The sequence below is a fragment of the Crocodylus porosus genome, unplaced genomic scaffold, assembly GCF_001723895.1.
Source record: "Crocodylus porosus isolate Cpor-Errol unplaced genomic scaffold, CroPor_comp1, whole genome shotgun sequence".
In the NCBI taxonomy this organism is placed as follows: Eukaryota; Metazoa; Chordata; order Crocodylia; family Crocodylidae; genus Crocodylus; species Crocodylus porosus.
Genome location: NW_017728916.1, coordinates 486,127 through 510,314, shown reverse-complemented (window position 1 = coordinate 510,314; position 24,188 = coordinate 486,127). Strand labels below are relative to the sequence as shown.

Sequence of the window (24,188 nt, the reverse complement as noted above, 5' to 3'; positions counted from 1 at the left end):
AACTAAGAATCAGGCCAACACAACTGAGGTCAGGGCAATGGGGGATCTTTGCTCCTGCTGCCATTTCTGGGAAGCCCTTTCTGAAGCATCTTGAAAGGTTGCTGCAAAGGGCCTCACAGTGCACAGTCTTTGGGATCTCCTCTTAGAGAGGTCTCAGTGCAGGTAATTAGGAAGTGCTTACAGAGGGTTAACAAGCCCCACCACAAAGGATAGTTCCGGAAATAACTTTTGAACACATATTTTAGTGCATTTGCTTCCTGCTACCCTTCATGTCCATCAGTGGCTTCTAGCTTAGTGATTATAAGCATTCATATACCCTATAATTCTTTATTAGCAGTGCCATAGTAGAGGATCATGATCACTGGCACATCCTCTTCAGTTTATCTCTAAAAATATTTTCCTATGAGCAAGTTCTGGGCTTCAAGCCTGGTTCACCTTTATCTTCCAATGCACTTCCCACAGAAAACGACTCCAACATCCCCTTGCAGTATTCTGCACTATGTTTCACTGCTGTGGTGGCCATGGAGCTATTGGGCTGCTTTTCAACTCTGGCAGCATCGTGATTAACTACCACAAGAGTCCTATGATTTCTGTAGTGTGAAACCATTGCATTCAGTATTGGAATGGTAATGGAAGAAGACAGTGAGCATTGTGGTCCCACTGCAATACATCCTTACCTACCAATGGTTTTCCAATAGTCTCAGGTCTGTTCAAACATCCTATTGCTAATAAAAAGACAAGACTGTTCCCAAGCTAACACCAATGTAGGAAAACTGTGCTCTCTATCACCTTAAAATGATTTCATATTTAGTAATGGCAGACAGTAACCCGCCTAGCCAGAATATTTTCCCTTAATTTTCAAATCCAAGTGACAACGTGACTAGATCTTACCTCTTCCTTTAGCTTTATACATTTTTCTGTGTATCTTCCTTTCCTAGACTGCTTCAGTCAATGTGTCTAATACAGAAATAGCAGACAATGTGATCAAGAAGACAGTTCATCAGCTTGGACTTCCTGTAAGTGTCCATTGTATATGCTGCCAGATCTTAGCTTGGGAAGTTGAGGACGTCTGTGTTATTGAACAATGCAGATGTGATGGAGTCTGGTAAAAATTGAAGGAGACTTGTTTAATCATTAGAACACTAGTATTCTCCATGCTACAGGATGGGCCCATACATCTCTGCATATATAAAGATTTATAAATGCACATGCACATCTGATGGACAAAATACAAATCTTATGTAAGTAAATGCAACTTTAGTGATTTCAAGGCACTTATACGAGGGTTGATCATGGACTAGACTTTCCAAAGAGCTTTTATCCTAGACACATAATTACTGAATATATCATTGCTTATCAAATTATTCTTGGACAAATCATTGATAATAGTAATCGTCCATCAGTTACAATATTTAAGAAAGAAGGTCATGGCAATAGCCCAATAGTAACACCAAGACATTAGTTGTACACCTATAGGAAGCCTTGGTTCTTTATTCTTAATGAGAATTATTTCTTCTATCATTAATACATGCCCAACTTTACATAGAGCTAATCATACTCCTTGCTCCAAGAGCATACCATCAAAGGGAGAGATGAATAGTCAATACCTTTGTTCAACTTGCAGAGTGAACAAGCATGAAATATTATGCAAGTATGCTCTAGTTTCTTTAGCAAGAAAATAAGAGATAGGAAATACTTGTATCTGTATGAATTGAAATATCCATGTTCTTAACCTTTTGAACTAGTCCTGTGTTTTGCACCCTACAATACATAGCCAATAAATGCTGACATTCCTGGGAAATCTAATGAACTTGACTGATGTTGTTTGATCAATATGTCAAGAGACTTCCTGAATCTGAGCCTTAAATGTGGACATTGGAGAAACCTTAGTTTGGGTTTGCTTTCTTAATCTGTTTTTTTTTTAAATTTGGATTTCCCATTCCCTTTCTGTCCCTCTCTGAACCTTTCCCCTTCCTCTCCCAGGTCAGACGAACTGTTTCTGAGACCCTGTCACTCCAAATCATTCTGCTTTCCCAGAGATTTCTGGCCATTGCTTTTCCTGCCCCTTGGTCTGTTCAGCTGTTATCTCTTTCAATTGTTTTGTGGGCTCTGTCCAGCTTATCTGGTCCTTCTTTCCAGCTCTTGCCCCCATTCTCACATTTCTTTCCTTTCTGTTCCCCAACCTGCAGGGTAGACCAAGTGACTACCATCTCTGGGTGATATCTGGAAAGGATGATCCTGCTTACCCTTTAATTGGTAAGGGCTCTTCCATTTCCTTCTTCAGATATGCTGGCATGTAGGATCCACGGTAATAACAATAACATCAACAACAACAATGCTGGTGTCTGGACAAGGGAAACATCTCTCACTCTCCAAGATCTACCTCTAAGTGCTTGCTGACCTGTGAAATGATCAACTGCATCAAGCCTGCAAGCAGCAGATATTCGTGATGAAAGATAACTGGCCTGATAGCCTCAGGTTTCACACACAAATGGTTTACCAGATTGTACTGTAATTCGTTAAGGAAGTCAATCAAAGTTGACCATCTCCTGAAAGATTCAGAAGGGTTTCAGCTCTGATTGACTTCAGTGGCAGAAGATCAGGACCTAAACCTAAAGCATAACAAGGAATTACATTCAGAATGCTGCTTTTGGTGGTCACAGTGGTTTCCAGTCTTGCAGGGAAAAGGGAAACCTTAAGGCAGGTCTCAGCACACAAGTAAATAAAGGGAAGAAGTGTCTTAAGATGCATGTATAGGTATCCTTTAAGCATGTAATTAAGACCCCAAAATATTTATCTTCTTTGTTCGTATTTATTTATTTTTCAAAGCATTCCAGCTCACATTTAAGGAAATTGTTTTCCATGTGAGACATCAAGTCCCATTAAGTACACGGTTCATTTCACAAGGTTTTTTGTGTTGCTTTAGTCTCTATACTCACTTTAATCTGAAACTGATCTCACATGGAGACGCAGGGCATTTGGGGCAATGTCCTTTGCGAGCTGTTTATTTGAAAAGTTCCTTTTTTAACCATTTCTGTTTAGATTACAAAAACTCTGGGATGTTAGAAGGAAAATGATTGTGTATATAGGGGACTCAGAGCCAGAACCAGAAGAGATGGTAGATCCATAAGTTGATCTCAGAAATACAACAAACTTATTCAAATAAAATCCAGTGTCTAATCTCCTAAATTTGAAATATTAATCAGAGAAAACACCAAAGCTGGAGTTTACAACAAAAAAAAGTATTTATTTATTTTTATTTTTTTTGGTTTTGCATCACTGGCAAAAACGAGACAGCAGAGTAAGATTAAATGTACAATTAAAATTAGACAGCGTATTTACTTTGGCAAAGCATATGAAACATGTCTCTCCAATCTTTCCCATAGTAATTCATAACAAATTCTATTATTATGTTTGACGCCGTGATGGAATCAACGTTAGCGACAGGCTGTTTGGATCAGAGTCAACCCCAACGTAATTTTTTATGAAATTCAAAAATCTTTGATTTATTTTCTTTGAGAGTTTTTTTGTTTTGTTTTTGTCTTTTAATTTGTATTTTAATATATTCTAGAGTCTTTGCAATTCCTAGCAAAGACCAGAATCACCAAGCTATCAGAAGAAATACTGTTCTTCTGGTATTATTAACTGTTTTGAAAATCAGCCTGTCTTTGTCCTGTCTTATAAGTAGAGTCAGGAACTTCATATAGCCACTGGCAGAGCACAAGGAACCACCCTATATTATTGTGTTACTCGGTGTCCAGAGCAAAGCTTTCCTGAAGCATGTAAACTGCTGATGGTTTATGTGGACAGAACTTTAAAAGCTCAGCCGTCACATACAGCGTTCTGACCAACATGCTAAGAGCTGATGGTTAGTTACCTTGCCCACATCTTTTTTAAGTGTAACCATCAAATGTTACATTTTAAGTGACACCCAATGAATAAGTTTGAATAAGATGCTTCCACTGATGTCCGTCAAAGTGTACTTCAACATTTTAAAAGACAGTTCCCTTGGTTGTTGAAGCTGAGATCATTTTTTTCCCTAAGCTGTTCAGAGGTATGTCTCATTGGTGCTGCAGCGGGATGAGCTCCTCTATCAATTCTCTCCCACTGAAGCCTAGGAGAACTTACCTGGGCTTTCTGAGTACATATGTTGTGATGCCATAGAAACCTTGTTATTGTGGAGTTGCTGGTGAGCAACAGAGTGTTCCCTATCCCTAAGCTTCAGGGACGCACCTTACCCCTGGCCGAGAGGAAACTGCATCCTGGAGTAATCAGTAGTTCAGTCTTCATGAACTGAGACTGCCAGTGAGAATCCCATTCGTTCTAGCTATGATGGTAGCTGTGTGATGAGGGCATATGACCACTGCGTCCCAAACCAAGACTCCCAATTGCTTTCACATAGTGAAATGTGTGAGTTTGGATTCTCACTTGGACTTTACATGCCTCTTATCTCAACAGGCCATGAGCATCCTCTCAGCATTGTCTTGAGCTCCCTCCAAGACACTGTTGACCAGCATCAAGGTACCAACAACAACACACTCCTGGCTGATGGCACAGAGGCTTCCCCCCTGGACCAGCTGCCCAAGGACAGACAGTGCCAATTCATCCTGAAACCCAAGCCCCAAGTTCCAATGCAGCTAAGGAGAGGTGAGATCAGGGGTGATGAGTTGTGGCCCTTCAAATAACTTTGGAAATCTCCCTGTGGAAGCTGCTGATATCCTGTTAGATCATGTTTTTATTTCAAAAGACACTCTGAACTTGAATATATCTGAAGTCAATTGCTTCATTGCTCCCACTGACTACCTGTTGATTTCAATGGTGGCAGGACTGCGTTCTTGAGCCTTAGGCCAGCTCTCAGTAACATCTCTTAAGTGGATGAGTAGCATTGAGCAATGAGTTACATTCACTGTGGATATGCGCCAACAACAGATACACCAATGAGGCTGTATTTAACCCTTAGCTGTTTCATTTCAGAAAGCAAGAGGATTGCCGTCTCCTAGCTATTTTCTTACTAATTGGATTACGTGTTACTAATGTCTTGATCTGAGCATGCAATTCTAATAATATAGACATTGCCTGTGAATTGCATATGTGCCAATAGACCAGAATTTTCTCTGAATATTATTTGACCATCTTTAGAACAGATCACATAATGAAAAAAAAAAGATTCCCAGATAATGAATTCACTGAGAGATGGAAACAACTAATTAAAGTATTGGGAATTACTGTCCAACCGTCTGTGACTCGCTCATAGCACAATAGTAAGGGGAGACACAGGAACAAACAGTGTCTTTTTGCTGTTTCAGAATCATTGCAGAAACATACTAAGAGGAAGAAATCCTTGATTGATTGGGCCCTGCGTCGGAGCACAAGCACTCCCACAGGCAGTCCACCATCACACTCCCCAACGACACCACGGAAACTTTTTGGCCTGTCTCTGTCCTCCATCTGCCCTGATGGACTCCTTCCCAAGCCAATTATGGTAAGGGGAGATTTGTGCCGTGGGTCCCGTAACAAGCATCTATCTACCTCTCTCCCTGCCAGTCATTTCTCAGGCATCTGTAACCAAGGCTTGTATGTGGTGGGTGGGAGAATGATTTCCTATGCTTCAGTATGAACTCTGAATCCAGAAAAAAGGCACCCCCTACATAAACTCCCTGCATCACCCTAGTAATCTCCCATCTCAGTGCTGACTAGACTGTACTCCAATTATCACAGGAGATCTGGCATGTGATATACCTAAAATATGAGTTAACATATCTTGGTGCTGGGCTTTCTCTAGGATATGCTGCTTCTCCTCTACCATGAAGGTCCCTCCACAAGGGGCATTTTCAGGCGCTCAGCCAATGCCAAGACCTGTAAGGAACTGAAAGAGAAACTGAACTCTGGAGATGAGGTCCAGATGGATGGGGAGTCCGTCTTTGTGGCTGCAGCAGTCATCACAGTAAGTTATTCAAATGATATACCTCCTTCCAATTAAAACAGCATGACACAGTACTCCTCAGTTAGTAAGGAAATACTGTGATTCTGCCAAGGGACTGCATTTTTAACTCGACCCATTTGACATACCCCACTCTCATTTGAAAGTTGGTTCCTGAAAGAGAGCAGGTCTGCCCCTTCGTGAACTAAGAACTGCTGCTTTTACTGGCACAAAGGTGCAGAAATTAGTACTGGCCCTCATGCCACTATCTGGGGTGGGGGTTGTACTTATTAACGCAGAAGCACAGCAGAGTCTCAGGCAGCAAAGGGTTCAACAGACTAAGAGTATGTCTTCATCATGAGTTAACCAAGCTACATACACCTGAGTTCCCTGAGAATGGTACCTCTCTAATTGCTTTTTCCACACTGGTGCTACAGTGAAAAGACCACCATACTTAGGTTAAAGGTTTTTGTGTGTGGACAAGACTTGAACTAGGGACAACTAGGGACAACACGTGTGTTATCACTCTAGCTAACTTTGTAGTAAAGGGAAACCCTAGTGGGGCACTGATGTGAAACCAGGTGAGAAAAATTCAGGCACCTGAAATTCAAGCACCTGGTTCTTGCAATGCAGGCTTGGCCTAATGAGTGGAATCTCCCCAGTCCACCCCTGGTTTGCAGGAGATTCAGACTGTTTAAAAAAAAAGGCATATTAAGCTGTGATACAGGATGCCAAGGAAAAAGGAACTTGGGAGATTTAAAACTGGTCTAGACAAAGCCTTGGCGAATGTGAAGCCTTAGCCTTACCATACTGTGGAGAACAAACCTGCTTCTAGCACAGAGGGTAGATTAGGTGGTCTTTGTTCCACTGAAGGAGAAGTTCAAGGCCTGTTTTCAATGCTGCACATTATGGGGAGCAAGGAGGCCTCGAAGGCATGTATTTGTATTGTGTCTCATTTTTTCTTATGCTTACTGTAAATAAAAACGTATGCACTGTGAAAAAAATTAAAAACTGACCAGACTGCTCTGCATATATATATTTAATTCAGGATTTTCTACGAAATATACCTGACAGTGTTCTATCCTCAGACATGCACGGGTTATGGATGGAAGCTGTGGACACAGAAAATCGAGCACATAAGATAGAAGTCATTAAAAGGTTTGTAAATGCTCACAGTGGCTCTTGGGGGTGGGGATGTGAATATGTCCCACAGCATACTTACCCTATTCTAGGAAACTCCTAATATTGCTCTAGGCCATGTCACTGCCCCTGCCTGTTGCCAGCATAGATGGTCAGAACATTTTCATCAAAACAATTTTTTTAAATGAAAGACGTTGATATGTTCAACAAAAAAATTCATGAGAAAATAGTTTTCTGATGACCAGCTCTGATTACCAGAATTTGCAGAGAGAAAATACAGTCATTCAGACACCAGTCGTGTCCTGGGGTATTAACGGAATTAGCTGCTTTGCGTGTGCAAAGTTAAAATGATTGCCACAATGGACATCAGAAAGAAAAACCCTGGCCAGGCACACTTATTGGGACCTGGGGAGTTTCTTTCTTTTTGTCAAATGAGTGCATTGAATGGGGATTGTCCATTAGCACTGGCATGTCCCATACGATAAATCTCTTTCTCTCACTGGCTCAGTACAGGCTTTTTAAGCCACAGATTCCTTCCTTACAGATCTTTGTAACTTAGGACATAGCAGAATGCATTATCCCATGGACTACTGGCACAGCTCTATATATGTATCCTCCAGACGCTCCAGTGCCCCTGCAGGGGAGGTGCAGGGACTAAGGTCCACATTTTCCCAAAAGGCATTAGTGCCAGTATAGCTAGGCATTGTGACAGGTGTGGATGTCCAGACAGGACTGCCACATAGCTGTAGAGTGGGAGTGACTCAGCCCTATTTGCTGCAGCTGGATCAGACTAGCATGTCCCAGACTAGTTGCAAAAATGCAGTTGTATTTTGGTTTGTAAAGGGGACTTTAGAAAGCAAGTGGTGCTTGCAGGACGAGGTTTTATAAGCAATTTGTTCTGCATTTTTTCTTTCCCTGGCAGCTTGGTGAATCAGCTCCCAGAAGCCAACCTCCTTTTACTCCGATACCTCTTTGGAGTCCTGCACCACATTGAGCAGAATTCAGGAGTGAATCAGATGAATGCTTTCAACCTGGCTCTCTGCATAGCTCCCAACATGCTGTGGCTTCCCGGTCCCACTGGGCCCGAAGAGGAAAGCAGGTCCACAAAGAAGGTAAATCTTCTTTGCAGGATTCTGCCCCGATGACTTTCCTTTCCTTGTGCTACCTCCTATGAGCTTCATTCCCCTTCAACCTAAAAAAGGAATATAAAAGATTAGCCACATGTACAAATTCATATGGAGTGGTGTGGCCACCAAGCTTCTCCACGCATGGAGGCGCTGAGAGAAGCCATTATCTGCTGTAACAAATGGACTCTTCTGGACTTGCTTTTACAGGGAGTGACTGGGAGTAAACGTCTATCCAGCTGGGATTAGGGCACTGGTACTCTAGCAGAAGCTTCTAATAATGGGTGGCACCATTCTGCAGAGAGGAAAAAGTTAGTTATCACAACCAACTCAATAGGGACAGGGTGTTTCCAGTCACTTTTGAGATGACAGCAAGAATAATTAGGATCACAGAATTTGCCATATCTGTATCTGCTCTCTCTGTTCATCCACGCAGTCCAGTTTCTTGTAACTAATGCACCGTCATTCCAGTATACAGTGGTGTTTCATTGTTTTTTGAGCCAAAAAAAGAAACTTCTCTATTAAAATATGTTGCTTTTCTGTTGACAAACACACCAACTTGCCACCTTGGGCAACTTTGAATTGCCCAGTATAGCTGAAAATGTTTTCTTTGAACTGATCTAAGTGACTTCTTTGTTTGGCAGGTGGCCATGCTAGTGCAATTTCTGATTGAAAACTCAGCAGAAATTTTTGGAGGGGATATTGCATCATTGTTTCGAAGACCAGACAAAGAGAAATCAAAAGGCTCAGAGGACTCCCTAGGTAAGTCTCTGGGATGGCATATTCTTGGCACCTCTCCAGAAATGTCTCATAATTCATAACAGTGGTCAAAAACCTCTGGAAGGGAAAACTACAGTTCCCATGCCTTTATCCAAGGGACACTGAAGAGAAGATGACTGATTTCCCATTACACTTTTCCCTTTGCTCCCTGCCTATCTCAGCCTGGAAATTGGAGGGCATAAGCACAGTGCTGTGCACATATCCGTGCCTGTCTCTTCCCTCATCCTCATTACCTCTGCCACGGTTCTGAACTATTCTAGTCCTTTCAGTTCAAAGGGATAACCAGCAACTATGTGACTTGTCACCAAAATACTCATACCAATCACAGGTCCACAGTAGCCTGTTTAAAATGAAACAGTTCAACTAATGACTCTAAACTTAGACCTTGAAGGTCAGAAGGGATCCAAGTGCCTCTACTATACACACGTACTTTGGGCTAATAATGACAGGTCTTAGAGGCAGAGTTCTGAGGGTCTCTTCCCAGGTCTGCCAGAGACTTGCTGTGTAACCAGGAGGTGGCTACTAGGGCTGCGTGACATTTTGCCAGCTGTTTCGATTCAACACTGTTTCGACTCATTTCAAGCTCGAAACAGCGAAATCGAATTGAAACTAAGGGCTTTGAAACAGTCTCGAAACAAAAAGAGGCTAGTCGAAAAGTTTCAAAACGTTTCAGGTTTCAAAGCAGCGAGGTGGTGGGAGACAGGGGAGAACCAGGCTGTGCTCCCAGCAGCAGCCAGGGGCGCAGCCCTGGCTCTCACTGCTGGGCTGCGGGAAGCTGATCACAGTGCAGGGAGCCCAGGCTCAGTTCCCCTCCTAAGCACTGCAGTCGGGCTGGGGAAGCAAAACACTGAGGCTTTTTTGACTCAGAATGAAATTCAGAACAAAACGCTGTTCCATCCAAACCTCAAAACTGAAGTAGAAACAGAGCAGTGCCGTTTCACCCAGCCCTAATGGCTACTTCTCTCTGCACCTGATATTGAACCCACTGTAGTTATAAATATTTGTAGATTATTATCTGGTTCTCAATAGAAGAGCACAGTACGAGTTTGCATTCTCCCTGTGTGTCTTCCCCAGGTACTAGAATGGCCCAGCATGATGATTCATCCGATGAGATGGAGTTTGCTGCCTGTGATCAGGAAAGACCAAAGCACCAGCCAGTTCCTGAAGCAGACATTGTGTTTGACCCATCCAGTGATTTGTTACTTGACGAAGAGCGGGAAGACTGGGACTTGTTTAGTGAGATCGCAGCCTGCTACCAGAGCAAAACCAGGAAAAATGCTAGTGCAGACAGCTATGACCTTCTGGAGGAGGAGGGCTCCTTCTGCTCCATGGGCTCAATACGCTCGCTGAGCCCAGCAAGGGATCGGTGCTCATCTGAGCCCAGTGTCTGTGTCAGCTCTCAACTTCCTGCCCAGAGCCACGAGCCAGTAGCTCGCCAGTCCAGCTGCGATGCCACCATCATGCACAGTCACACGGACTACATTCATAGGCTGAAGCAGCTGCAGCTGGAGAGCCAGAAGCTGATTGATGAAGGCCTGAGTCCCAGGGTTAATAAAACCAGGCCAAATTTCTGGCGCTCACCTCAGACTGGAGCTAGGGTGAAGAAGCTGAGCTTTCAAAAAAACAGTCTGTCCAATAGATCCAGCTTTTCCAGCCTGTCCTCTACCACCACTTCTCCCTCTGCCTCCTCATTAAGTTCCTTAGACAGTGCTTTCTCCTACTGCTCAGAGTCTTCAGCCTTCAGCCCCACAGATGTCTCCTCCTTGCCTTTCATGTTCGGCACTTCTGCCAGACTCTATGCCTTATCTCCAAAGGCAGCAAAGCAGCCCCAGAAAGAGTGGCACAAGCCCTTAACCTCTCCTTTGCCCTTGAACCCTTGCAATTTGGACTCTTGTAATGAGTATGAGCAAAAGGACATAGGGTGCAGCCATAACACTGGGGAAGTAAAGGGCTTTACCCGCATCAATGGAGGTGCCGTGGGAAGCTTGCTAAATGAGAGTGGCAGTGAAGGGGAGGAAAGAGAGATGGGAAGTACAGGGCTCTCTGGACAAGGTTGTCACACAAGAAGTGAAGGTTATTTCAAAGAGTGTAATCATGACGCAGGCCATGGCACCCACACCCAAGACAGCGAAAGCTCCTCTGCAATCAGCCGGCAAGTGCACAGAGAGAAATCAGGGAAGCACATTGAGATAAAGGGCTCTGAGGTGTCCAGACAGGAAAGCCTGAAGCGTACCAAGATAACCTTTTACATGGCCCCAAATACAGAAAGTCCAAGAGGGTCTCCAGTAGAGCAGGAAGAGAAAGGTTTGGCTGTGAACCTCAGCACCAGCAACTCAAGCAGCAGTGAACAAAGCGCCTCCAGGAGTCTACCGACAGTTAGAGTGCAGATCCCCCAGACAGTGTTTTACGGGCAAAACACCCCGTTGGTGCTGCAGTCAGTCTCCAGGCGATACCATCACGAATGGACCAACCACTCCCTGCAGGCAGAATACAGACAGGTCGCCCAGACCACCTCCCCTCCAGAGGAGCTGGCAGAGGAGGCACAACCAGAGGCACAGGCCAAAACCCACAGCAAAAGCATCAACACCTTCAGTCACACCATCCGCATCATCCTCCCTGCCTCCATCCGCAGCACCGTCAGGGAGTACTTCAAGCATGATGAGGTCAAGGCCTGCCATGCAGCAGAGGCAGAAGCTGTGGAAAATGAGCTCATCCGGAGCAGGGTGGAGTGGCTGAGGAGCCAGCCCCGCACAGTTGCAACCTCAGAGGAGTGTGATGCAGTGGCGTTCGCAGAAGAGACGTTTGTGTAGGAAAAATATGAGTGGGAGCCGTGACTGCTGACTCTCTCCAGCGTGCTGTGGAGCTTCTTCTATAGAGGCATGACTGAGGGGTGAAGAGCCCAACAGGCTGCATGGGTCAATAAGTGTAAAGTCATGAGATGTGCAATTCATGTTGGAGTTTGGGTTTGGTTGCTGTTGTCGTCGTTCTCTTTTTTTTAATTCTTTGCTATCTTTTCTACAGAAGGAACTTAACTGACAGGTGTGGAGCAGGCTAAGTACAGCCTAAATCCTCCCCCAGTTTTAAATTAGCAAAACTGTACAAAGAATTTCCCTCAAAATTTCAGGCTCTCCTTGTTGTTTTGCCTAGAATTGCAGGTGCACACAGGAACGTGAAGGGGTTTGGCCGGCAAACCTGCAAACTCATACAACACTTTTGCACGTGTTCCAGTTCGCGCTGGTCAGACTGCATCAGAGCAGATGGAGCGTTTTAATTAAAGCACTTCAGCGTCCTGCAGCGTCTCATCCAATGAGCCTCGTTGAATGAGTTTTAGTTCAAGTGCTTCTACCACCATTTTGAAATGCGGGACACTGAATGTGCAAGACATTGTGAGCTTTTTAATTAGAGTGGCTCTTGGGAGCCACCCTAATTAAAACACCCTCCCCCTAACCCCAAAGCACGTTCTGTAGGTTTTCTTAAGTTTACAAAAGAACCCGGGAATATGAAGCAAAGTGTTGTGTCAGCCTGCATTTATTTTAGCTTGTAGTGAGCTCCACTATGTTATCTTTTTCTTATCGACATTCATGGGAATCCAGAGCAAGGAGCTTCCCCCTGAATTAAGAGTTAGCTTGGTTCTTCCTTCTCCAACTTCCTTTGGCTCTGTGGTTTGGCTCATCAAAATTGAAGGAGTTTGTTGCTGCTGATGATTGAGGTGGGTTTCAAGGGCACCCGAACAGTGCATTCAGGAGCAAAGCACCCACAGTTCCTCATGGGTTGAGTGAGAAGCATGTTTTTGAGATCTGTGGCTTCCAATCTGTTATAGTGTGTTCATTTTCTTCTCTCCCACCTCTTCCCATCAAATATTTGGGAAAGGGCTCCACCACCTCAAGAGAGCTATGACACTTCACCACCGCTGAGGAGCCCTGCTCCTTTGTTACCTTTTGGGAATAGTTGGTCCTATACAATCCTAGTACAGGATACAATCCTTTCATGAGGGCTCCTAATCGATGGTAAAAATTCATAACTCATATTTTTTAACAAGGTAGTAAAAGATGCAATGTGCATAGGGATCCTCATTAAATTCCTAGTGACTTTTATGAGGAGTTGCATATGGTTTGATTTTGGCATGGTAGTTAAAGGGTTGTGAAAGTAGTTAAGATGTGTTGCTGAGTGGATGCTGCAGTTAGGTCCTTTCTGGCCAGAGAATGGCCCACTACTCCAAGTGCTAGATGATGTGAAGGTCAGGAAAGAGCAAGCTATTAGATAGCGCTTACTGCTGCCTCTGAGGACAGATAAGTCCCCCTTAACGAAACACAAACACCAGCGTTCAGACTGAAAGCAACAGGCCTGGCTATTAGGATAAGGACAACTGGCAGGAGTGTCAGAAACATTTTTGGTAACTAGTTTGCAAGTGTTTCACCAGGAAATGAAAGGCAGGCAGAGCATCCAAATCACTATATTCAACAAGGCTGCCTTAGCCTTTTGGAAAAGTGGTTAGAGGTTAAGAATGCTGCAGCCCCATCTTCAAAGATGAGGTAGTCAGATGAGTTCAATGGCAATGAGGAAAAAGAGGGTTTTATAGAAGGGAAAAGTCTCAAAGTTTAAAAAGGTTTGGGGAGTTTGAATGGATGTTGCTCAGGAGTTTTCCAAATTGGTCACCCCCACCAACACTACACTTCCACTGCTGGAAATAAAAATAAAGTGGGTTTGACAAGGTGGAGAGAGCAAGAGAAAAGAAAATGAAAGCCCAAGGAATTTGTACATTCCTATTCACTGCTGTAGGGCCTAATCTCTCATTGTGCTGCTGGACCCTGCAAGCTGCTGAGAGTCATTGATTCCTATTGCTGGACCTGCTCAGCACATCACAGGGTTGGACCCTAATGCAGATGAAGAAGAAATGTCCAATGACTACATGTCACCTTGACTAGTCTACTCAACACCCCCTTGCAATCAGTAGAAAGCAGCTGGCTCAGCACTCTTTGACTGTGGTTAATAAACTCCATGTTGTCAGAGAACAAGGGAGAGCAATAGCCCATTTTTCAAGGTGTACAGAGCTTGATTTGGTACCTGTGACTTTTATCTCACAAGCTATGGTTCCTTTTATCCCTGGCTCACCTTGATGGCCTTTGTGTGATGCAAGGTGTATATATTGTAATACAAACCACTTGCAATCATTCCCCTCACACATGCTCCTTAAAGAGCTGTTCACTTTCTTTTCCCAAGCTGTGGGTGTAACTATTTCAATAAAAGAAGCACGCCTGTTTGACACTTGATGTTTGGTGATTTTCTATGGTTTCCTTATCTTCAGTTTTATAATATCTAGTGAAGGGGTGATGGCCTGGCTTGCCAGACCTAGCACAACTGTCTTCTATTGCTCCTGATTCTGTATAGAAGCTAAGCAGCAACAGTGCAAGTTCCTGCACAGATATATGGAGCCCAGCCCCTACAGCTTAAAGGGCTCTTCTCTAGTGGTGTTGCAGCCTAGACAAGTACAATTTAGCTAGTTAAGTCTATGGCCGGATTAACCTGCTTTCATCCAGGGTCGACATGCAGGGGGTGCACATGGGTGCACGTGCACCCCCTGCACGTGGCAGTGCACTCCCTGCAAAAGGGTTGACACTCACCACTCCACTGCTGGCACAGCTGGTGGTGTCTGTGGGCAGTCCATGATCGCCTCTGGCCACTGATGCTGCCAGCAGCACCTGCAGGTGGTCGCCGATCCCTGGTTGGCACTCACTGCCCCTACCCCCTGCCACCAACAGCGCCAGCAGGGTCTGTGGGACCTCCCCACCTGCCAGAGGCATGTGCCATTCATGCTTTCACCCCTGGGGAGTTGGGAAGTGCTATTGCAGCAGTTCTCAACCTTTTTTAGACTCAAGAAACCTTCTCATTGGACTAAAAGCACCCCTTGTTAGACTCAGGGTACCTCTCTGGAAATCCCAGCTTTTAGCTGTCACTCACTTTTTGACTACAGAAAAGCAATAGAGCAATTCTTTTGTTCCAAAAAGCTCAGAAGGACCACAACAGGTCAGAATGGTTTTTGACCCAATGGATTCCTATTTGAAATTTCTGGCTTTATCTTGTGACTCACGTGGGAGGTGTTGGTTATAGCTGTGTTGGTCTAAGGAGATAAGCAGAAAAGGTTCTTTGGGTAAAAATGTGATATCTTTTATTAGACCAACTAAATAGCGGAGAAATTGTTCTTTACAAGCTTTCGGGCACAAACACCCTTCTTCAGGCATAGGGAGATGCTGTTGGTGTTTGTGTACTCTCTTGGATCAAATAAAAGCTCAAACCAGTATACAAACTGCAAGTCTGTGAAAATGGAAATGCATGGCAGTGAAGATTTTTTGCACACTTAATAGTACTAATATTGTGCACCACTCTTAAAAGAATCTCATGACACCCCAGAGCAGCATAGCACCCTGACTGCAAATCACTATACAGGCAGTCCTCGACTTACGTCAGTTCAAGTTACGATGAACCGCAGTTACGCCATTTGTAAATTGACACCTGGGTTTCGACGTTCCAACATGGGTTTCAACTTTACAATGCTGAATGCTGGATACAGCTGTCTTTGGAAGGGGAAGGCGAAGAGGAAGGGGAAGGAAAGGGCCGTGGCGGGACACATCAGGGCCTCTGCGGGAGGGGGAAGCTGGGGCTGGAACAGGGGGAGGGGCAAACGCTGCACAGATGGGGCTGCGCCGGGCTCTGGAAGCGGGTCTATGGGTGGCAGGAGAAGCCGCAGCTTGGCCAGCTGCTCCCCCAGCTGCAGGAGTGCCAGGGCTGCGCCGGACGACCACAGGAGAAGCCACAGCTCATCCGGCTGATCCCCTGGCTGCTCGCACTGGGCTGGGGCAGGCAGTCGGGGCTGAGCTGGGCAGCTGCAGGAGAAGCTGCAGCCTGTCTGGCAGCTCCTGCCACTTGTCCAGGAGGGCATAGGGAAGGTGGGGGAGGGACGTGTGACCCCCAGATCTGGAATATTTACAATACAAATACATAACTTCATATAGACAAGTACTATAGCTACATTTATTTATTTTATATAATTGAGTACTGTACAAAATTCTGGGTTATTTTGGGTGAACATAGTGTATCAGGCCTTGGTTCAGGAACCAATCCCCCATTTATAACGTTGTTTCCTGTGGGGCAATTGGTTGTGAGTTACAACGTTTCAACTTAAGACACGGTTTTCAGGAACCAATTGTGTCGTAAGTCTGAGGACTGCCTGTACTATTGTCTCCATTTTACAGACAGGAAATTGATACAATGGGATTAAGGACCTGATCCACAAAGGGATTTAGGCAGTTGGCTTCAGGAGCGAAAGCCACAATCTCATATCCACAAACCTTGCTAGACTATATATCAAAAGGGGAGAATGACAGTTTTAAAAATGTACTTAACAAACATATATTCGCATGTTATGGTGGCTCAGTCTTGGTTGCTGACAACATTCAGGAGACGTCTCCTGTATGGTACAACCCTGACATCAACTTGTGGGTGATTATCGCCCAGGACAGCCCCAAATGGTGGAAAAGTCTGCTACAAGGATTACAGAACTTTGAAACTTTATGAAGACAACAGGAGATGGACAAACAGAAACAGCGTGTTGCAGATTGAGCCAAGAATCCGGAGCCAGCCACCCTGCAAGGAAACATGTGCCCGAGTTGCAGCAGAGCCTATTGATCCCAAGTCGGCCTCGTCAGCCATCTTCAGACCCACAGATAAGAAGATCATGGAAGACAGTGTTGGTTTAATTTCAACTGAAAAGGCCAACTGCAGAGTACTGATGAGAAAGTTGCCAGCCATAACTCATATACTTGCAAGAGAAGGAGAATTGGCTAAAAAAATGCCAGCCCCAGGCTTAAAGAAAAAAGACAAATTGACTGTTGGTACATTTTGATTTTCTCATTCTTCATTTTGTTTCTTGCTGCAATCATTATCATTATGCAAGAGTGAATTAACAATTTATTTGACAGAACGAATCTAATCTGCTTAATATTGTACTGGGTAGTTAAGGAGTAAGCAAAGAGGGCAACCACAGTAATCTGCTTACCCTAAAAAACAGGCTAATGCCAGAAGAGCACCAGAGTAACTTTTCACCATAAAACAGACTTTGGTGCCTACATGGTTAAGCAGGGTTTGTGGATCGCTCACTTCCATTCAGTGCTTAAATTCCATTTGCAGTGCAGGTCAAGTCCTTTTCTGCGCCTGGCCTTATGTGATCATGAATAAACCTTCCTCTATCCGGCACTTCACCCCCCACTCTGCTGTGACTGCTGATACAGAAACCATGTCTACCACTGAGCTTTTGTGGTATCAACTTTTCTTGACTAGTATCTGAACTAGGACCTATGAGTTCAATTTAGAGAGGTCGCTAAACAATGATCAGATGATAACAATGCTAAGTTATAGCTGACCTGACAAGGCCCAAATCTCATTATCCCTTGTACCCCAGAAGGCAGTTTTCCACTTGCAGTAAGTGGCACGTTTGTATTTATACCAGTTTGCAGTTTATTATCTGTGTTGTGTGGACACATACATATACACATTGCTGCTGTGGATGACCAGCAGGCCAAGCACTGGCTGGGCAGGTACAGGTACATATGTGCATACGCTCGGTGTGTATAAGACACAACATTCTGCTCAGATCAAGGCTCTTATCCCAGCTTCTACGTCCCACTCACATGGGGGAATTTGATCCTGTATGCCTCTTACTTACTAGCGCAGTGCTCTAACCACCACAGTACGGATCAAACATCATCCAGGACTCTCTCAAGAGGCCTTTTGAAGCCAGCTGCCTTGGCAAGCAAAAGCAAACGCTATGTCAGGCAGGAGAAAGAACATGCTAGGAAGTGTGTGGCTTGGTGAGATGGCTGCTGCCCTAGAAGGGAGTAAACTCAGCATTATACTCCAGACCCATTCTTCCAGTGGGGCAGAAACTCCCCTACTACTCTCCATCCATTTTATCCAGTTACCTATTACGCTCAGTTTCAAAAGGAGCACTGAGGAAGGCTGTGGAGAAAATCTAAACTGAGGTGCAATGGTTAGAGCGCTGTGCTGTGAAGCCAGAGAGTTTCCTGTTAAACCACCTGTAAATGAAAGCTTAGAAATGAGGTCTCATGCTTGCAAGGTGATCTAAATCATGGGACAGTCCTCTGTTTTGTTACCAGTACTCACACTCATATACATAGCCTCACCCAAGCATATCCTGCTGGGCAAGTAGCCCTTTGGATGCTTAACCAGCCATATGGAATAGGTAACATAATTGTAAACTACGCCTATGTGCCAAAAATACCACATATGTCTGGAAAACTGCCATAAAGGGTGCATAAAGGGTAACAGAATATCAACCCTAGGGGAGATTTCAGGCAGTCCACTGGGGCTGAAAAACCATCTTCCTTGCTCATTATCAACATGCTGAGCCTGACAGCATCCTTCATTTTTCCCCCTATAATATCCACACTTGTGCCAAAGTCTATTGACTGCAACGCAGGTACAAGAGAAAAGAATTGGACCTTTCACACTGCTGTGAAAGTGTCACCACATATATCATAAATTTCACTGAATGGGGAAAGCAACCAGAAGTATTCACGCTGCCTGGCTTTATGCATAGCCTAGCAGTCTTTTAATGAGCCTCTACAAGTTCTTTGCTATTCTTTTATTAAGCCTGCACTTTAAGTCCAAGATATTGGTGTAGAATGGCCTATCCCATGCTTGGCCCTAACACAATTATGACAGCATTGGTGGTTTTCCACAGCTGAAGACTGAAGAAAATAGTTCCTCTTGGTGGATACCACGGGTGATACAGGGATATTTATCTTAATGAAAAAAATCCCAGCGAAGGAAAAGGATTGCTGCCATAAAATACAAACATTGCTCTAAAATGAACTGCAATTTTTGAAGGATCCTGAGGGACAGACAGAAGTATGATGGGCTAGCTGGTAGTGCTTTGGCCCAGGGGTTTTGAAAGGGTAAAAGATAATTGGAGGGCTTGGGATTCCCTTTCCTCACCAATCAGGCTCCAGAGACTCACCCTCCATGTCCCCTGATTGGCTCTTCAGGGCACCTTGAGGGTGATAAAAGGGTCAAGTAGGGGTGAGAAAAATTCTTGTTGGAGTGGAGGGGGTCATTGCGCTTTCCCCCTCCAGGTACCTGCACCCTATATCTCTTGTTATTTGGTGTTTTGTATTTTGTGCATTTTGTATTTTGTCAATCAGTATTGGTTATTGTGTTGTTTGCATTTTATATTTTGTTAAACCTGTCTTTGGTTAAATAGATGAATATGTCTATGAATGTGAATGCCTAAAATGTATTGAATCCCATCCCCTCAGAGTATTGTAGTGTCCCTTATATCCCCTGGTTTATATATGTTACTTTCCCACCACAGTTTCTCTCATTAAATGGTGTATGTTTAAGTCCCCATTGGTGATCTGGCTCTGCTCAATAGGGAAGGAGGGTCCCTACACCCCCCACAGTGCTCGTGCACCTGCTCTGATCCCTTCAACTGGAGAGGGGGTACATCTTGGCGTACCACTCGGGTTACGGAAGCTACAATGAAATTATTTCCCCTTTTCAAGGCAGGTGAAAGCAATAAATACTAAAAGAAGAGTTAATCTGTGTTTGACGAAAGAGAAGTTCATTTATGCTCCAGGCATTTTAAACTGGTCCAATTGCTGGGCAGCTCTCAGTCCAAACAGGAAGTTTTGGCAGAACCTCTAGATCCAGAGCTCTGGCCAAAAGCAGAACAAGAGCCTTCAAGTCTGTCTCACAAGAAGTCACTGAAAATAATTCAAAATAAGTTAAATTCATTAGCAAATTTAAAGAGGCAGCATGGTGGCCCCAGATAAGACTACCATTGCCTCACTTTGGTTTGATAAATATATTCCCTTTATCTTTTCCAGCCAGTGTGTTTATTACTCTTTTTTCCCCCACTCCGTGAAAGAACAATGTCCAACAACTTAGCGTAGTGGCTAGAGTACCACAGAAACAACCCTGCAACAACAAATCATCACTCACAGACAGATTACCCACACATAACCATATCACAAAGCAGCCAAAGCACTCATGCATTTACCAACTAGCAACAGCCGCATGCACTGATCTGTACTTGTAGAAACGAGTGTAACGACAACCCAGGCCCAGCATCTAAGGGAATGCTTATAGTGTGCATTGTGATGCAGCACACAAAAAAGCCCAGCTTATTCTAAAGGAAGGAAGGGTCATCTGAGCTTAATGGTTCAATGGACTGCTGCAGTGAAGGCACACCAGTTTTTCAGCCAATAGCATGCAAGGCAGTGATATGACCAGCATTGTATGTAGCTACTTTTGACTCCTCATTCTGAATGAGCAGATACCCGTTTACAGTTGAGGGGGGCCTTTGACATAAGTTTAGAGCACAGCTTGAACTCATGCCTTCTAAGCTATAAAAAGGCACCTTAAGCACTTAGCTGCCGTGCTACAACACTAAAAAGAAAGCACCAAGAACAAGCTAGGGGTGGTAGCACAGAACTTCATTGCTCAGACATAAAGTAAATTAGGCTTTGTGATTCTCCACACTGCCATGGCAAGACTGCTTCTGGTACCTCCCAAATCATTCATATCCTGCTAGCTTAGGTATCCCTACATTGCACTATATCGTGCCATATAGACATGCCCTAGAACAGTGGTTTTCAACCTGTGGTCCACAGACTCCTGAGGCTCCACAGACTATGTCTAAGGGGTCCACAAAAGATTACTATGATCAATCAAAGGTATGTGAATAACTGCACTTACAATTCAAAGGGGTCCACATCTCCATTTGAAATTTCCAAAGTGGTCCACACCTCCGTTCAAAATTTTTTAGGGGCCCACAAATGAAAAATGGTTGAAAACCACTGCCCTAGAAGTAATCTTACACCAGCAGTGCTTGAAAATGGGTAATAATGGATAACATTTTGCACATATACCTCGATAGATATCTATCTATCTATCCATCCCCAAACCACACATGCTTCCAAGTGGTGTTAGCAACAGTTGTGAGGTAACTGGTGATCAATAGCCAGGAGAACTGTCTTCTAGAGGCATGTGTAGGTGAAATGATCTCCTGTTTACGTCAACGCAACTGCGTTTGTGTTTGCACAACCCAGGATTTCCTGCCACTCTGAAGTCCATTTAGCACCTCAAACTAACACTACTCAGAGATGTGTTAATTTGCTGCGCTCTCCAGGTACGCCACTCCAACTGTGGATTTATTCATGCAAATAGCCAGAGACTCCAAAGACTTCTAATTAATCCCCTTTGCCACGAGGGGGTGCTGTGTTCCAGCCCTTAGCCAGTAGGTGCCCCTGTGTGTTCTTTTTTACCCTCTTTCACTTCTCCCTCCTCCCTTACAGCAGGCAGTTCAGGTCGGGACGGGGCCACTCAGAACAATTATTATTTTAAAATGGGGGAGGCCAATAATCCCTTCATTTTCTACCCCCTCTTAATTCTTCCCCTCCCACCCCACCACCTATAGTGTATGTCCTCCCCAACCTGCCCATTTACCCTCCTGTCCTCCCACCCTCTTCCATGTACACTCCACCTGTGACCCCCCATCATGTGTTGCCACTGCAGTGGACTCAGCTCCCAATGACAGCTGCAGTATCACCATAATGGTAAGTTTTTTGCAAGTAGTTTGAAACTTAGGAGTGAGTGGTTACATGGCTTCCTTCAATATTGCAAACCTTCTGAACTTCATCAGTTTTACCTTCTCGTGCAACAAGAGCATTAGCTGCACTAGCCACAGATAGGGTTGGCAGGTGGATCTCAGGGGCCACCTTGATGGTGATGGGTACAAAGATCAGGCTCGGTCACTCATCTTAACCCTGGCAAGAACCAACAGCTGGATCCAGGGTCACTTTATTGTCTGTGAACTTCTGTGGCTGAGGTAAGGAAAGCATTCAGCAGAGGTGAGGGCGATTGGTGAACATGTGTGTGGCAAGCATTTCCCCTTTAGCTCTGGTGCCTTAACCTCTTTTCCACCTCTGCATATCAAAGCACAGCTGGGTAGGAGCAGGAAGCAGCTTACCATATACAAGTACTAATAGAAAAAAGAGGGGGTGGAGGGGATATAATCCCTTTGCCCATGGGCTATTACAGCTGGAGGTAATGGGAAGGGCTGCAGAGCTCAGCTGATATCTTTAGAAGTGTGAAAACTGACAGAAAAATGTATTTCCTAGTGGAGGGACCTCATTTAATTTAGGACTGCAAAGACCCTGCCTCACTGGGCTGCTTTCAAGCAAACAAACACTTTCAGCATAAGAACTCACTTTCCCTGCAGGTCCCACACTGCTTTCCTTTTTGAGCCTAAGAAAACAATCCCATATTTGTTGCTTATCCAGAAATTACCCACACTGAGTTAAGGCAACAAACCCTCTCTCCTCTCCTCCCTCCCACCCTGCTCCTAGCCATACATGATCTTCTGCCAATTCCTTGAGGTTCAGAAAGGTCAGAGGCACATCACAGTTCACAAGGCTGGTCCCACAGGGAGCTGTGTGAAGCAGCCATCAAACAACTGCTCTAAGTCAGCATTTTGCTATCGTTCCCATTAAGCCTGGTCACAAAGCCCCCTTGCCTGCTTATCCTGCGTCCAGTGGACAAGCTGTTTTTGGTCATCATTTCGAGGAACTCTCAAAACTAGGGAACACACTGACCCATCACATTAGCACCAACTCATTCCTCACCTAATACTAGCACCTCATTCTCCTCCTCCACCTCTTCCTCCTCCTCCTGCTGTGTGTCCCTATGATGTATGTGTGTTCGCTTCCCAAAACTCCCTTAACATTAGTTTCCAGCTGCAACAGCCCAATGGATACTGGCCGTGCTTGCAAGCACTTACTGTTCTTTCCATCAGCCATTGATCATCCAATGTGCTGTGATGGGGGATTAATGGGAAGCCGGAAGCATGAAGTGGTTCTTATTTCCACAGTCTTATGGCCAGAGTTGTAGACACTGGGGCAAGTGGCTGGAAGCCCAGAGGTCAAGAATTCAAGGCCACGGCAGAAGTGCTCACAGTGCGGCCATGTCAGATTCCAATGAATTTGTGAGTTCCGCTAAATAGCTTGTCACAAGGACATGAGAAAAGAAAGAAGGATATCTTATGGCCCCAACCATGAGTACCCTGGGCTGTCCATGCTGCACCAAGCAAACATGTTTCTATGCTAGAACAATGTTTCCTTGACTCCAAAGCTAAGTGCAGAGAATGTGGTCACCAGAGGCAACATATTCAACTGAAGAAGTTTCATTGAGAAGAAGTACAAGGATTTGGTACACCTTGAATTTACAGACAGACAAATGCAGGTTGTGTTGTGACCCTTTTTTTGCCCCAGCTCTGGATTATCTCATTCCTCTTTTTTGCCCCGTGTATAGCAGGGGTTCTCTATGGGGAAAACTTTCAACAACCCGGTTGAATAAAACCACCAGCGTTTCGGTAAACAGCCTCTGCTTTCCTCTGTACACGTGATTGTGGCACCTGTGCTGGGATCTTCCACAATCTTCTGGTGACCCGCACCCACTGGAGAACCCTAAGGGCATGGAAGAAAGAGTGGCAACTGCTCTTCACTGATTTCTAATCACTGTGCGTGCACTGAGCTCTGAGCACATGCAGTGTCCTTGATGCTTCCTCACCATTGTTCTTTCTTCCATGGGTCATTTTTATTTGTAGCTAACAAGACAGTTACCTGGATATAGATTTCCACCAATTTCTCAAATTCTAGTTGTTTACCCCAACAATCACCTGACTTTTACTGGAACACTGCATACAGCCCCACGGTGCATTTATTTCTTTTAACTGAACCCTAAGCTTTGAGAGCTCCCTCAAAGACCGCTTCCATCTCCAGCAGAAAACAAAATGAAGTTGTAAGAAATGGCTTTCCGATCTGTAGGAAGTGGAAAGCACCAGAAGTAAAACAGCACGATGCTGTTTTTGCTTGTCAATCAGTGAATCTGCATTGAAGAATCTGGTGATGGTCAGTTCTACTGCAATGTGTGCTTTTTCAGAAACCCAGAGATAAATGCTAACACCGGCCCGATGTCATGCCCACTGAAGTTACTGGAAGTCTTTCCCTTGGCTTCAACGGAAACTTAATTGCATATATGTAAAATACAGGCAGTGAATTTGTAAGTCTGTAAATGAACACATGATAAAAACACAAACCTACAGCAGTCTCTGCTACTGCTGGGCTGATAACCCCAACCTGCCACTTCTA

The 24,188-nt window shown here is 44.5% G+C and overlaps 1 protein-coding gene across 2 annotated transcripts in view; it reads left to right on the top strand.

The window, feature by feature from the left end:
* The window catches only part of LOC109310869 (rho GTPase-activating protein 20-like), a 50,922-nt gene extending 36,688 nt beyond the window's left edge, over positions 1–14,234 (top strand). For both annotated transcript variants that reach the window (XM_019536200.1, XM_019536201.1), the window contains 9 exons: positions 939–1,016; positions 2,190–2,256; positions 4,459–4,647; positions 5,307–5,482; positions 5,783–5,944; positions 6,969–7,078; positions 7,983–8,172; positions 8,829–8,946; positions 10,039–14,234. In XM_019536200.1, the coding sequence (XP_019391745.1) occupies positions 939–1,016; positions 2,190–2,256; positions 4,459–4,647; positions 5,307–5,482; positions 5,783–5,944; positions 6,969–7,078; positions 7,983–8,172; positions 8,829–8,946; positions 10,039–11,774 (2,826 nt within the window). In that variant the 3' untranslated portion in view covers positions 11,775–14,234. The remainder of the gene's footprint in view (positions 1–938; positions 1,017–2,189; positions 2,257–4,458; positions 4,648–5,306; positions 5,483–5,782; positions 5,945–6,968; positions 7,079–7,982; positions 8,173–8,828; positions 8,947–10,038) is intronic.
* The last annotated feature ends 9,954 nt before the right edge of the window (positions 14,235–24,188 follow it).